Genomic DNA, 14,020 nt, shown 5'->3' with positions numbered 1-14,020 from the left:
CCCCTCCTGTCTCCTCCCCCTCCCCCCTTCCTCTTTCTCCCTCCCCTTGCAGCCCCCTCCTCTCCCTCTCTATCTCTCTGCCTCTCTCTGTCTCCTTCCCCCTCTCCCTTTCCCTAGGCCATGCCACCTATTACTTGGCAGACTTTGAAAACGGTTGGTGGGGCCATCAGATGTCATCGCCCCGCGGCCTGGCTTTCTGGTGATCGGCCCGTCTCAGTTCAGCTGGGTTGCCCTTTGAACACATAGCCCCATTGCCAGGCTCACACTTACTTGTTCTGCTAGAACCTGCCAGGGCACAGGTTCCTGGCAAGGCCTCAGGTAGCCCAGGGCTATCTCTGTGCTACAGTGAGGCCCCCAAGGAGACTGTTGTCGTGTTTGTAACCCCACTATAGCTCATGCCAACAGGCTCTGCCTGGGGTTCTGACCAGCTTGGGCACCCCTAAACTGTGCCTGAGTTGTGTGTGTGTGTATATCTGTGTGTGTGAGTATGTCTGTGTGCGTGCGTGTCTGTGTGTATGTACATGTGTCTGCATGTATGTATGTGTCTGTGTGTACGTGTGTCTGTTTCTGTGTGTCTCTGTGTGTGGGTGTGCGTGTGTGTGAGTGCGTGTGTGCGTGTGAGTGTGTGCATGTGTGCGAGTATACATGCGTGTGTGTGGCTCCATGTGGAGGCAGCTGGAGGGGGAGGTTGTGGGTATGGTTATTAGGAAGGAGAAGCCTGCCCACCTCTAGGAGAGCCTGGGATCACGCTCATCCGAGGGTGGCAGCTTCTAAGGTTTTTTGTTTCGACCTTACATTTGGAAAGGTAGAGGCTGCCATTGACCCCCATTTTACAGGTGAAGAAACTGAGAGAGCCCAAGTGACTTGCCCAGGGTCATTATGGCCAGTTAGCATCAGAAGCAGGATCTGAACCCCAGGGCTTTCTGTCTCCATGTCCAGCACTTTATCCACTGAAATACTTAATAACAATTATCTGTAGCCAGAGGGATCCCAAAGATATTCTCAGTAAATGTACAGAAAAGAAGCTGTTTTATCCACTTGGACAAAAACTAGTCTAGAGAAAATTATTTGGGGGGAGAAGAGGCAATCCGGGTGAAGTGACTTGCCCAGGGTCACACAGCTAGTAAGTGTTTGAGGCTGGATTTGAACTCAGGACCTCCTGACTCCAGGCCTGGGGCTCTGTCTACTGCACCAGATAGCTTCCCTGTGCATAGAAAATGAAAAAGAAAAAAAACCACTGGACAATGACTTGTCCCAGGACCTCTTCTCTCTGAATCCCATCAATACTAAGATGAGAAGAATCTCAACACAATTGCTGAGATTTGAGAGGCCTCCTCTGAGCCAAGAAGACCAGGGTTAAAGGCTTGCCTCTGACCCTTCCTGACTGTGTGACCCTGGGCAAGTCACTGGCCCTCTGTGCCCAAGGCCACACTCTAGGACAGTAGACCCTGGGAGCATGCTAGCCTGCACTGGTGGAGGGACCTTCCAGTAAATCATGGAATCAGTCTGATGTCCTTACCGTCTGAGGGGTAGTTTGCCATTTACAAAGCATCTTCCGTGCATGATCTCATCTTACCCTCTCCACAGCCTAGTGAAGAGGTGAGGATCAAGTGCCTGTTAACTTCCATTAAACCTCAGTCTCCCCCTCTGTAAAATGGGAGCAGTCATAGCCTCACCCTTCTAGCCTTGTGTAGTGGGTCCAGTGAGAGCTTTTTGAGTCCTTTTGAGAGCTTGATTAGTGGGGGAGGATCAGTGTGCTCAGATAAGATCAGAGCGTTGTAAGTAAGAGGTGAAAGGATTGGCCCAATGTCACCCAAATGGTGCCTGATAGAGTGGAGAGACAGGATTTGAACCCAGGATCCAGCCCCTTCCGCAGCAGCAGGCAGGGAATGCCTGTGAAATGCTTCAAAAACACTCGAAGAGCTATGTAAATGTCAGGAAATGTTGTAACTATGATGACTGTTAAGTTTTGGTTCAGACTGATGTCTTTGATTGGAGAAGAAAGTAGATTGGTCCTTGTTCCACAGTCCATAATCTTAGAGATTCCTGGGGGGGAGGTGGCAGGGAGAGGTGAAGGGATTAAGGGACTTGCCCAGAGTCATTACAAGCAGTAAGCCTTGAACTTGCATCTTCTTACCTCGATAACCATTTTTCCTTCTCCCTTCTGCTTTCTGCTCCACACTTTATAAGAGTTGGGGTCATGTCTCCTGAATCTTTGATAACCCCTATTTCTCCCCATTAGTAATGCCTTTTTGCTTCAGCCTTTTGGAGAATTCCATGGACAGGCAGATCCCCAAGTCTGTGCCCTGCCCCCATTGTCTCTGCAGCAGAGCTCCCTTCTCAGTGTCCTCCATGTCCTCAGTGCCCATGAGAAGGCCTCAGTTAAGTGCCTTTGGTCTTCAGCATGCTAGTCTGTTTAACCTACGTATGTGTGCACGTGTGTGCATCTTTACATTGGCCTCTCCTGTTTCTACATCACCTGTATGTTTGAGCATTTCCCTCTCTGCCCTTGGGGGGAAAGTTAGCAGCACATTGGAGACCCCTACCTGTATAGTCGTTCTGCACCGAGTCCCCACTGGTGCAAAGAAAGGGGAGGGAAGGGGGCGGGTGCCTCCCCTTGGTTCTTCTTTGGGGCCGTCCCATAGCCTTTAGATTCAGTTGTTTGGTTGGTGCTGGTCTTGCTTATGTAGGGGAGGTCGTTCACTGTGTTGTTTTCCTGGTCCTGCTCACATCCTTCTGCATCAGTTCATATTAGTCTTCTTTGACATCTCTGCTTTCTTTGTAAGTCACTGTTTCATGTACCACAGTTTGCCCAAATGAGAGGGCTGGAAGGGACCTCAGGGGCCATCTGGCTCAGTCTTCTCAATTTACAGATAAGGAAACTGAGGCCCAGAGAGGTCCTGTTAGTAGAGTTTCAGGTGACCTCAGAACACACGCATGCATGCACACACACCCACCCACATGCATATGTTGCAGATGAGGAAACTGTAGCCCAGGGACACTGAAACAATTAAGCTCACACACAGATTACGAGGGTCCAAGGTAGACTTGGAACCCAGGTCCTCCGACTTCAGACTCAGGGCTCTTCCCCCTCCCTGGGTTTGTGTTTTTGCTGCTACCTTCCAAATTCTCAATAGGGAAGAGGCATGCCCTGGACGGGAGGGGGCAGGTGGCCTTGCTGAATCCTCGATTCCTGGCCTGCTTTGGGGCATTCACTTGAGAACCCTAACCCGGTCACTGTCTCCAGGGAGCTCTTCCTCTCCTCCTCCAGGTCCCAGGCAGCCTCATGGATGCTGCAGCTGCCTCATGACCTCATGCTGGGCAGAAGCCACCCAGAATAGCCCGGACCTTTGTGCCACTGGCTAAGGCTGCTCCTGTCTTCCTCTTGCCTCTGTCCTGGTTTCCTCCTGGGCCCTGAGAATTCCAGGGCCTCCAAACAGGTGGAGGGAGCTGGGGCCCAGGAATGGGAAGGGGCTTTCCCTTTTTTCAGTGATTATCCTACAGCCCATAGTCAAAGGGTGAAGGCTGAACAGGACCTCAGAGGTCAACATGCCCAGCCCCTCCTCCTCTGTATCAGGAGAATGGAACCCAGAGACACCCATGGTTACGTGGGCAGTGATTGGCGGGCACTCAGTCACAGAATCATAGACGGGGAACTGGAAGGGCCCTTGGAGGCCATTTAGGCCAACTCCAGGAGGAAACTGAGGCACACGGAGCCACACAAATAGTGTCAGAGGGAGGATTTGAACCCAGATCCTTTGACTCCAAAGGTGAGGCAAAGGCAGATCTGTTTTCAAGCCCAGCTGCTTTCTCCCATCACACCTATACTGTTGCCAGTCCTTGGCGCCTGAGAGGCCCAAGCATGGGCTTCTGACTCCCTTTTTCCTTCTTTTATTTATTTTTTTATAAATAAGCTCCAGTGACCCCTGGACGTTTCCTCCTAGAGCTGCCCAAACCTCCAGTTTCCCGTCTATAAAATGGGCATCCCATCCCTGCCATAGCCAGCACCAGAGGCTGGATGTTCTCAGTTCCTTCTGTTCCTGCACTCACCTTATTGCCAGCTGGGCCAGTGATCGGGCGTCAGGCCCCTCATGGCCTTAGGAGGAACAGGCACATCCCTTAGCAGGACCTTGTGTGGCCTAGAGCAGTGAATTTGGAGTTGGGGCTCTGGGTTCAAATCCCAGCTGTTATGTTCACTGCCTATGAGACCCTGGGCAAGCTGCCAGCCCTTTTTGGGCCTCGGTTTCCTCATCTGTAAAGTGAAGAGGGGTAAGTTTGGGAGGGGCCTTCTGGGTCCCTGTATCCCCTCATATCGTCTTTATTCTTCCCCTCCACTAACCCAGTACTCTCTGTGTGGAAATGCTCAGTAACACACGTCTCTGTAAAGGGTGAGGGCAGGCCTTTAAGCCATGGAGTGCAATTTAAACGTTCACAGTGGTCATCATGGCTGTTAATTATAGAAGTGATACCATATAATCTATAGAATATTGCTGTTTAGCCTACATTGTATTTATTTAAATATTACATATCTAAAGTATAAATTCTAACATTAATAATAACCATGCATTTTAAAGCACTCGGATTGGATTCTGATTCTTAGGGAGACAGGAACCCCAAATCTGCCCCTGTGCCTCCCTCCCCCTTCTGATCCTCGCAGCGCTGGGCGGGCCCCAACGGCCATCCGGCCCAAAGCAGGGCTCAGCTTTGTGAGCTGACTTGTCCAAGTTAGCTCTGTCCTCTGAGGCCTGACAGACCAAGTGTCCTCTGTCCATCCCTCCAGATGGCTCTGAGGCCCTGAAGAAGAGGGGCAGAAACACTGGGTCAGGGCCTTTGAAGTCAGCGGAGTGAGGGTCATCTCCCAGCCCGATTCTCACTGATCTGGCCAGAGCATTGTTACGTGGGAAGTCAGCAGGAAGCTGCTCTTGGGGTGGTGCGTGTTTGCCTGAGTGAGGTTATATAATCGCTGGCATCCGCGCTTAGTTTCCTTTATTTATTTATTTATTTTGGCGAGGCTTCACTCCTCCCTCCCAGGCCCTGGAGCTGGAGGAGAAACTGATACAGGCAGGGCTGCTGAGCCTGCCTCCAGGAGGACTCCTGGGTCTCTTCATTCAGATCAGCTCTAGTCAACAAGCACTGATTATGTGCCAGCTGCATCCCCTCCTTGGGCCCTGGCAGTCAGAGCCGGAGGGACCTTGAGTCCAGCCCGGCTAAGGCCTCAGGTCACACAAGGCAGCAGGCATCCAAGCCCCCAGTCACACACAGGGCCACAGGGCCCAGGCTGAGAGCGGAAGCCCAGGGAGGGTGAATGATAAATGACAAGAGGCTGAATTTGAACCCAGGTCCTCAGCCTTCAGTCCAGTGATCTTTCCTCCATAGCTCCCAGCCTCCCTACAGAGACAAAACCGAAACATCCCTTAGGGAGCTTATGTTCTCCTAGGAGATACGTGTGTTCTGGTGATAAATGCAAAACCTAGGCCACGTAATCTGAGGCTGATGGCAGGAATCATCAAGGGAGGCCTTCCGGGAGAGCTGAGCCTCGGAGAGTTAGGTGGTCGGGCAGGAAGCATTTATTAAGCTCCCGCTGTGTGCCAGGCGCTGTGTTAAACACCAAGAGTGGACAGAAACAGCCGCTGCTTTTGAGGAACTCTGGAGGGAGGCAGCAGGTTCTGTCCGGAGACCTGTTCTGCCCATTCCTTGTGCCCCGTCATTTCTGCCCCATTGCGGCTTCAGCCACCGTTTGTGCGCCAGTGCCTGTCCTGAGCTGGAGGACCCTCCTTCCGCACCTCCCCCAAGATGACCCAGGCTTGAGTGAATCGTGCATCCAGGCTCCCACTCCCTCCTAGCACTCTTCAGTCTTCCTGGGGCAGGGCAGGCCCGGAAGCCTAGGGACACCTTTTCAGAATCGTGTTTTTAAATGCCTGAGATAAGGGACACATGATCACAAGAGGAATCCCACTCTATTGATATATAGTTACATATAAATTTTAAAAAGATATAAAATGAATAAAAATATATTTTATACATACATACACATGCATACATTATATATAGACTTACATGTTATATACACATGAATGTATACACACATACATATATACATATACCTATATACACATACACACGTATGTGAGAGAGGGTTAGCTTATTGTATTGGACCTCAGGTTAAGAACCTTGTTTTATACCAAATGTCCCCTTCTCTGGCTTTTAGTTTGCTCCCATCGAAAGCTGCTGAAGAATGGGTATTACAAAGATGCCATACTTGGTATCAGCAGATTCCCCCACTCCCCAAAAAGCAAAAAAGGAACCTTCATATGGAAAAGCCCCAAGCCTTTGTAGCAAGAGACTTTTAGGTCTGCCCCCACCCCCAATACGTGACTGGAGTTGTGCTGGGGATGGGGTAAAGGGGGGTTGTCACACCTCTGCTGTACCCCCAACTGCCCCAAGCATTGGGTCATCTTGGAGCTTAGGAACACCCACCCTGTTTTCTTGATTTTATTTTCAGCTCCCCAAAGGCAATGTCTTAGAGTGACTTTTGTCTGGCCCCAAATGCTAACAGTCCTCCTTAGATAAAAATAGATTAGAGAAGTAAAATCCCCCACACTACTCTCTGCTCTCAATTCCCCTGCCAGAGCTCCAGTAGGAACCCTCTGGGTTTAGGGCCAGAATGGGGAGGGGACAGGGACGGTGGCTGCCCTGGGGTCTCTACTGTTACTGAAGGGAAACAAATGATGCCTCTTCCTGCTGGTGCTTGGGGGACATCCTTGTTTCCCTATGTGTTCAGGACTATGGAATCTTTTATTCTTGCCCCCCCCCCCAAGTCATTATTTATTTTTATCGTTCTTTTCTTTTTAAATTGAGTTCCAAAGTCTCTCCCTCCATCCTACCCCTTCCTTACCCACTGACAGGACAAGCAAAATGTTATCAGTTATACATGTGGGGCCAGGCAGAACTTTTCCATGATAGCCATATCACCAGTAAAAGCAAAAAAAAGGCAAGAAAATTATATTTTGCTTTGCATTTGGAGTTCAGCAGTTCTTTCTCTGGAGCAGGATAGCATGTTTTCATCACGAGTCCTTTGGAACTGTCAGAGTAGCCAAGTCTTTCAAAGTGGTTCATCATACAATATGCTTTTACTTTGCACAGTTCTCTCCTGATTCGTCTCACTTTACTTTGCATCAGTTCATATAGGTCCTGTCATGTTTTTTTGAAACTACCCCCCTCATCATTTCCCACAGTACAGTAGTACTTCATTACAATCATATGCCCTATCTTCTTCAGCCATTCCCCAATTGATGGGCATCACCTTGATTTCCAGTTCTTTGCCACCCCAAAAAGAACTGCTATAAATATTCTTGTACTTATGGGTCCTTTTCCTTTTCCTTTGATCTCTTTGAGATACAGACCTAGTAGTGCCATTGCTGGGTCAAAGGATATATACAGTTTGAAAACCCTTTGGGCATGGTTCCAAATTGTTCTCCAGAATGGCCGGAGAAGTTCACAACTCCACCAACAGTGCATTAAATGTGACCTTCCTTTTCCATATCCCTTCTAGCATTTGTCATTTTGTGGGGTGGTACCTCAGTTGTTTTCGCTTGCATTTCTAATGAGTTAGAGCATTTTTTTCAGATGACTGTAGATAGCTTTGATTTCTTCTTCCAAAAACTGCCCGTTCATATTCTTTGACCACTTATCAATCAAGAATGACTCCTACTTTTACAAATTTGATTCAATTTCCTATATATTTGAGAAACGAGGCCTTTATCAGAGAAACTTGCTGAAAATCTTTTGGTATTACTTCATTGTCTGTGGTACCTTTTAGCAAAATATACTTTCCCAGGGTGGCTAGGTTGCGCAGTAAATAGAGCACCGGCCCTGGAGTCAGGAGGACCTGAGTTCAAATTCAGCCTCAGACACATGACACACAAAAGCTGTGTGACTTTGGGCAAGTCACTTAACCCCAATTGCCCTCCAAAAAGCAAAATATATATATACACTTTTCCTCATTATCTCTTTTAATTAGGTCTGTTTTTGCTTTTGCTTTGTCTGAGATCATGATTACCACCCCTGTCTTTTATTACTTCAACTGAAATATAAGGTTCTGTTCCAACCCTTTATTTTAACTCTATGTATGTGCTTCTGTTTCCAATGTGTCTCTTGTAAACAACATACTGTTGGATTCTGATTTCTAATCCATTCTGCTGTTTGTTTCCTTTTCATAGGTGAGTTCATCCACTCACATTCACAGTTATAATTACCGTGTATTTCCCTTCATCCCATTCTCTTCTGTTTCTTCTTCTCCTCTCTTTTTTTATTCTGTCCCTCCTCAAAAGTCTATTTTGCTTCCAAACACTGCCTCTCTTAATCTGCCTTCCCTTTCATCATCCTCTACCCATTTCTCTTATCCCTTTCCCATACTATTTCCCTATTGAGTTAGAGATTTATATGTAGAACTCTGTGTGTGTGTGTATTTTCTCCCCTCTTTGAACCAATTCTGATAAGAATGAGGCTCAGGCATTTTCCCCTCCACCGTAAAAGCTCTTTCTTATGAGCCTCTTGTATGTGAGAAAAATTTCCCCATTCTACCTCCCTCTCCCTGCTTTTCCCAATGCATCCCTGCATCACCCCTTCATTTTTGGGGAGATCATCCCAATATAACCGACTCACACCCATGCCCTCTGTCTTTGTATATGACTCCTAACTGACCTCAAAATAAGATTCTGTATCATCTTCTCTTACAGGAATGTAAACAGTTTAACTTTATTGAGAGACTTGTGATTATTTCGTGTTTACCTTTTTATACTTCTCTTGAGTCTTATGTTTGAATGTCAAATTTTCTTTTTTTTTCCCTTGGAGGACAATTGGAGTTAAGTGACTTGCCCGAGGTCACACGGCTAGTTTTTGTGTTAAGTGTCTGAGGCCGGATTTGAGCTCAGGTCCTCCTGATTCCAGGGCTGGTGCTCTATTCACTGCACCACCTAGCCGCCGCCTTGAATGTCAAATTTTCTATTCATCTCTGATCTTTCATCAAGAATTCTTGAAACTTCTCTATTTGATAAAATGTCAAAATAGACATTAAGGGGGGAAAATACCCCCCTTAAGAATTATACTCAGTTTTGCTGGGTAGGTGATTTCTTGGTTGTAATCTGAGCTCCTTTGCCTTCTGGAATATCATATTCCAACCCGTCTGCTCCTTTAATGTGGAAGCTTCTAAATCTTGTGTGATTCTGATCGTGGCTTCATGATATTTCAGGTTTTTTTTTTTCTGACTGTTTGTGATATTTTCTCCTTGACCTGGTTGCTCTGGAATTTGGCTGTTATATTCCTGGGAGTTTTCATTTTGGGATCTCTTTCAGGAGGCAATTGGTGGTACATTCTTTCAATTTCTATTTTATCCTCTAGTTCTAAATATTAAGAGAGTTTTCTGTATAATTTCTTGAATTATGTCTCCACTTTGTTGTGGTGGTTGTTGTTTTTATCAAGGCCTTCAGGTAGTTCAATAACTCTTAAATTATCTCTCCTTGATCTGTTTTGATTTTCTGGGTCAATCGTTTTTTAGATGAGATATGTCATATTTTTTTCAGGCTTTTCGTTCTTTTCACTTTATTTTATTGTTTCTTGATGTTTCATAAAGTGATTAGCTTCCAGTTGTCCAATTCTGTTTTTTAAAGAATTATTTTTTTCAATGAACTTTTGTACCTCCTTTTTCCCTTTGACCAATTCAGTTTTTTAAGGAGTTTTTTTTTTCTTCAGTTAATTTATGTGCCTTTTTTACCATTAGGCCAACTCTTTTTAAGGTATTATTTTCTTTAGTGTTTTTTGTGCCTTTTCTACCCAAGCTGTGAATTCTGGTTTCATAATTTTCTTACATCATTCTCATTTCTTTTCCTAATTTTTCTTCTACCACTCTTACCTCTTTAACTCTCTAGGAATTCTTGTTGAGCTTGTGTCTAATTGGCATTTTTCTTGGAGGCTTTTTGTAGCAACATTCATATTGTTGTTTTCTTCTGAGTTTGTGGCTCGGTCTTCCCTGCCACCATAGTAACTTTTTATGGTCAGATTTTTTTGTTGTTGTTTGTTCATTTTCCCAGCCTATTTCTCGACTTTGAACTTTTTGTTAAAGTTGGGCTCTGCTCACCTGGGCGAGGCGGGGGTAGGAACTTTCCTAAGCTTCAGGCTTTTTGGTGCTGCTGTTTTCATAGCTCGTTCTGGGGGTCTGCAAGGTTTGGTGCTTCCAGCAAAAGGTGTCGTCACCGCTCTCCTGGTCTGCGCTCTGGTCTTTACCCAGGAAAGGCCCTCGCTCCTCTGCAGTCACAGACCCTGGTGCTTGCATCTTGAGCGAGTCCCCACTTGGTTGTGAATCTCCAGGCTTTTCCTCTCCGCCCTTGAGCTGACCCAGCCAGGGCTGCTGTGGACAGTAGAGTTACCAGTCAATGCCAGCTGCTCCCAGGGCCTGCAGAGGTCCCCATCCAAGCGGTGGCTGTGGTTTTTGAGGGGCGGCCCCCTCCTCAGTGTCACAGATCCCTCCTGCCAACCTCCTCATTTATCTTAGGCTGGAAAAAGGTCTCACCCTTGCCTTCTGTTGACTCCGCTGCTCCAAAATTTGATTGAGGTGTTATTTTAAAGTTGTTTAAAAGGAAATATTGGAAGACTTCCACTGGGTTTCCACCTGTAGTCTGCCATCTTGGCTCCCCTGCTAGCTCAGAAGGGGAAAGAAGGAAAATCCATTTCTTGATCTGAACTGGGTCATTGGGGATAGTGAAATGGGGACTAGAAAGGGATCTTGATGAGGTAGGGAGCCAGATTAGGTGGCCACAGAGGCCGTTTCTGGCTCTCTTCCCCTAGTCCTGTGACCCTGTGACCTTGGGCAAGTCATTTGCCTCATTTTTTTTTACCTGTAAAGTGAAGGTATTAGCCCAGATGAATGATGTTCTTGGGGCCCTGACAGAGCCAGTTAAGTGCTTTGGGGTGGGGTGGGATGGGGTGGGGAGGGGTGGTGGTGGTGGCGAGGACCTTAAGCTTGGTAGACATTCACACTTTTTTTACTTTATGTGTGACTTTAGGTATGCTCATAACAAAGGCTCATAGACTGAGAGCCAGTTAGGGACCTTGGAGTCCCTCACCCATTTTACAGACAAGGAAACAGAGGCTTGGAGAGAGTCTGTGACTTGCCCGTTAGTGTCCTGCGGTGGGACTTGAACTCAGGTCTTCCTGACTCCAGGAAACCAGGCCGGGTAGGGTCTTGGAGTAGTCTCAGCCTCCCTTTGTGTCTTCACATCTAGCTGATAGGGGAGGCCCGCTGCTGGGTTGGCCTCCTCCCTGGTGACTCTGTGGCGTGTCCACACCTCCCTCCTCCCCAGAGTCTCGTAGAGGAGAAACAAGTGAGCAGGCTTCTCCTAGTCCTGCCTCGTGCCAGCAGCCTTCCCCGGCCCCTCCTGGTTCCAGTGCCTTCCCTGTTGTGTGCACAGCCTGCCCACGTCAGCCCAGCTCACCTGCACGTCATGACGTCACCTCCTTGGCACCATGGTCTGCTTTGAGAACAACAAGCCTGCTCTGTACGGATTTGTTGCTGTCTGATTGTACACTCCGTAAGGGCAGGGGCCACCTCTTAGCCCAGGGCCTGGCACATAGTAGGCACTTGGTATGTCCTTAGTCCATCCCTGCCTCTCCCTCTGTACGGTGCAGTCTTTCAAAGGGTCTCTTAGAGGCCGAGAAGTTATCTACCCAGGGTCACACAGCATGGGGGCCTCAGAGGCAGGGTCTGAGCTCCATCTTCCTGCCTCCAGGACCAGCTCTAACTAATGCGCCCCACTGCTGTTGGTATTGAGGAGGACGAGTCAGGATGACCTGGGGTCAGGTCTTTCCGCTGGCCGCTCCTGGATGTGTGGCCCTTCACCTCTCGGTGCCCCGGGCAGCTTGTCTATGCTGCCAGTCTGATGAAATTAGGAATCTGAGTCAAACAGGGATGATATCAGTAATGACAGAGGCCTGAGGCCTGGGGCCTGAGGCTGACCTGGGCTTAGCTGGTGCCCTCTGGGCCGGTCACCTGTGACCTGTCATTCATCACCCCAGACTCAGGAGATCCCAAGACCAATAGAACCAGTGCTCCAGGCCCCGAGGAAGGTCACAACAGCCCATCTCAGTGTGGTGCCTTGGTGTTAGCACAGACCAGCCATGTCATTTCATTTAAACCTTGCAGCAGCCCTTGGACATAGAATAGTCTCCATTCTACAGGAGAGGAAACAGGGTCAGGAAGGAAAAGGAAGTCCCCACGGCTGGCATCAAGGTGACCAAAGGTCGAAGCTGGACTTGAGTCCAACATTCTTTTTCCTGCCCCTTTCTAGTCTCCAAGGAATCCCACCGCACACTCAGAAGGCATGAGCCAGCCTGGAATCAGCCGCTGAATTCTGGTGTAGACAGTCAGTTCCATAGATGTTTGCAAGGGGCAGGGAGTGGGCATCTCTCTCAGCTCAAACAGATTTCTTGGAGGGTACAGGACTTTAGCTGATCCTTGAAGGATGAGTAGAAATTAGATTTGGTAAAGGAGATGTGGAATGGGGGGGGAAGTCCTGGATTGGGGAATTGAGACCAGAATTTCAACTCTCCTATGACCTAGATGCATGACCTTGGGTCATATACTCTAAACAGCTTACTGTCACCTCAGTTTCTCTATTTAAATGGGTATCTTGGACAAAATGAGTCTGTAGTTCATGAGGGCATGTGTTGGATTTGGGAGTCAAAGGACCTGGGTTTGAATTCTGACTCTGCTTCTTAAGGCCAGGGTGATCTTGGGCAAGTCACTTCTGGTCCTCAGTTTCCTGATCTGTAAAATGAGGGCAATGGGTTAGTGGACCTCTTAAGTCCCTGCCTGCTATGAAGCTATGACCCCATCATGTCTTCCAGAATGAAGCCTTTAATGATCCCTGATCACCCCTGCACACACATCCCTGCCCCAGCTGTTGGTGCCTTCCTCTCCTAAAGTTATGCTGTGTTTGTGTATTCATTTTGTTACATAGCTACGGTGTTTACAGCATACAACATACACACACACATATAGTCTGGATGGGATGACAGCTCCTTCAGTAATAAATAGTTAATGCTGGTCATTGATTGACTGGGTACAGCGGACAAAGCTGTGATAAAACTGAAATGTTCCCTAAGAAGAGGTAGATGAAACGTTAAGACAGAGTGGGGGGATGTGAGGCCGTGCTGGCTCCTTCTGCCTTCCAGATAACACAGGAGGGCAGCATCCCTTGCCTTTGGCCTGACACCGTCCCTCCCTAAGTCTGTTCCTTTTGTCCTAGGAGAAGGAGAGAAATGCTCGGCGGAAGAAGAAAAAAACCGAAGCCGTGCCGAGCGAGGAGACCACGTTCCCTCCCGTGGTAGAGGACGAGGAGATGGAGGTGTCTGGGATGAGCGGCAATGAGGAAGAGATGGCGGAGGAGGCAGACGGTAAGGGAGCAGACTGGCGCTGCCACGAGCTTGCAGTTGAGGAAGCTGATCCGGCCTGGGGAGGGCAGAGCAAGATGGCGCCGGGGGCATGGAGGGTGTGTGAGATCATGGTGGCTGGGGTGGGAGGCGGAGTCTGGCCGGACTGGAGAGACCCGGGACCACGTAGCGGCCGGTCAGTGTGAGCCCATCCTAGGGACTGTCTATGAACAGAGCTGCTCTTGCCCTGCCCGCATTTCTGCCTAGGTCTTTATTGGTTGGTATCTTGTGCCCCTCTCTGAGTGCGTGTATGTTTGTGTTAAAGTGTGTGTGTGAGCCATACATTATTGTGCGGCTAGCAAGATTGTCTTTTGTGTGTGTATGAACTTCCCACTAAAGTTCATTTCAGTTTTAGGTCTGTGGGAATGTTTAGCACTCTCTCCCCCACACACACATGCACACGCACCCTCACACACACTCATGGGATGCTCTGAGCCTGCTGAGCTGCTGGTCACGAGCTCAGACTCTGGCTCTGAGATTCTGCAGCCTCTTGGGCTTGGATTGTGGGTGCCAGAAGTGTGTGTGTGTGTGTGTG

General features: G+C 48.3%; 1 protein-coding gene across 7 annotated transcripts in view; it reads left to right on the top strand.

Moving 5' to 3' along the window:
* Positions 1 to 14,020, top strand: part of NCOR2 (nuclear receptor corepressor 2) — a 109,455-nt gene that overhangs the window by 25,086 nt on the left and 70,349 nt on the right. For all 7 annotated transcript variants that reach the window (XM_069081564.1, XM_069081563.1, XM_069081567.1 and 4 more), the window contains one exon: positions 13,302 to 13,449. In XM_069081564.1, coding sequence (XP_068937665.1) covers positions 13,302 to 13,449 — 148 coding nt within the window. The remainder of the gene's footprint in view (positions 1 to 13,301; positions 13,450 to 14,020) is intronic.

The sequence above is a fragment of the Petaurus breviceps genome, unplaced genomic scaffold (assembly GCF_028583685.1).
Source record: "Petaurus breviceps papuanus isolate PSGF00001 unplaced genomic scaffold, PetGlider_PUasm1.0 99, whole genome shotgun sequence".
NCBI lineage: Eukaryota > Metazoa > Chordata > Mammalia > Diprotodontia > Petauridae > Petaurus > Petaurus breviceps.
Note: the sequence above shows the minus strand (reverse complement) of the source record. Positions and strands in the feature narration are given on the sequence as shown.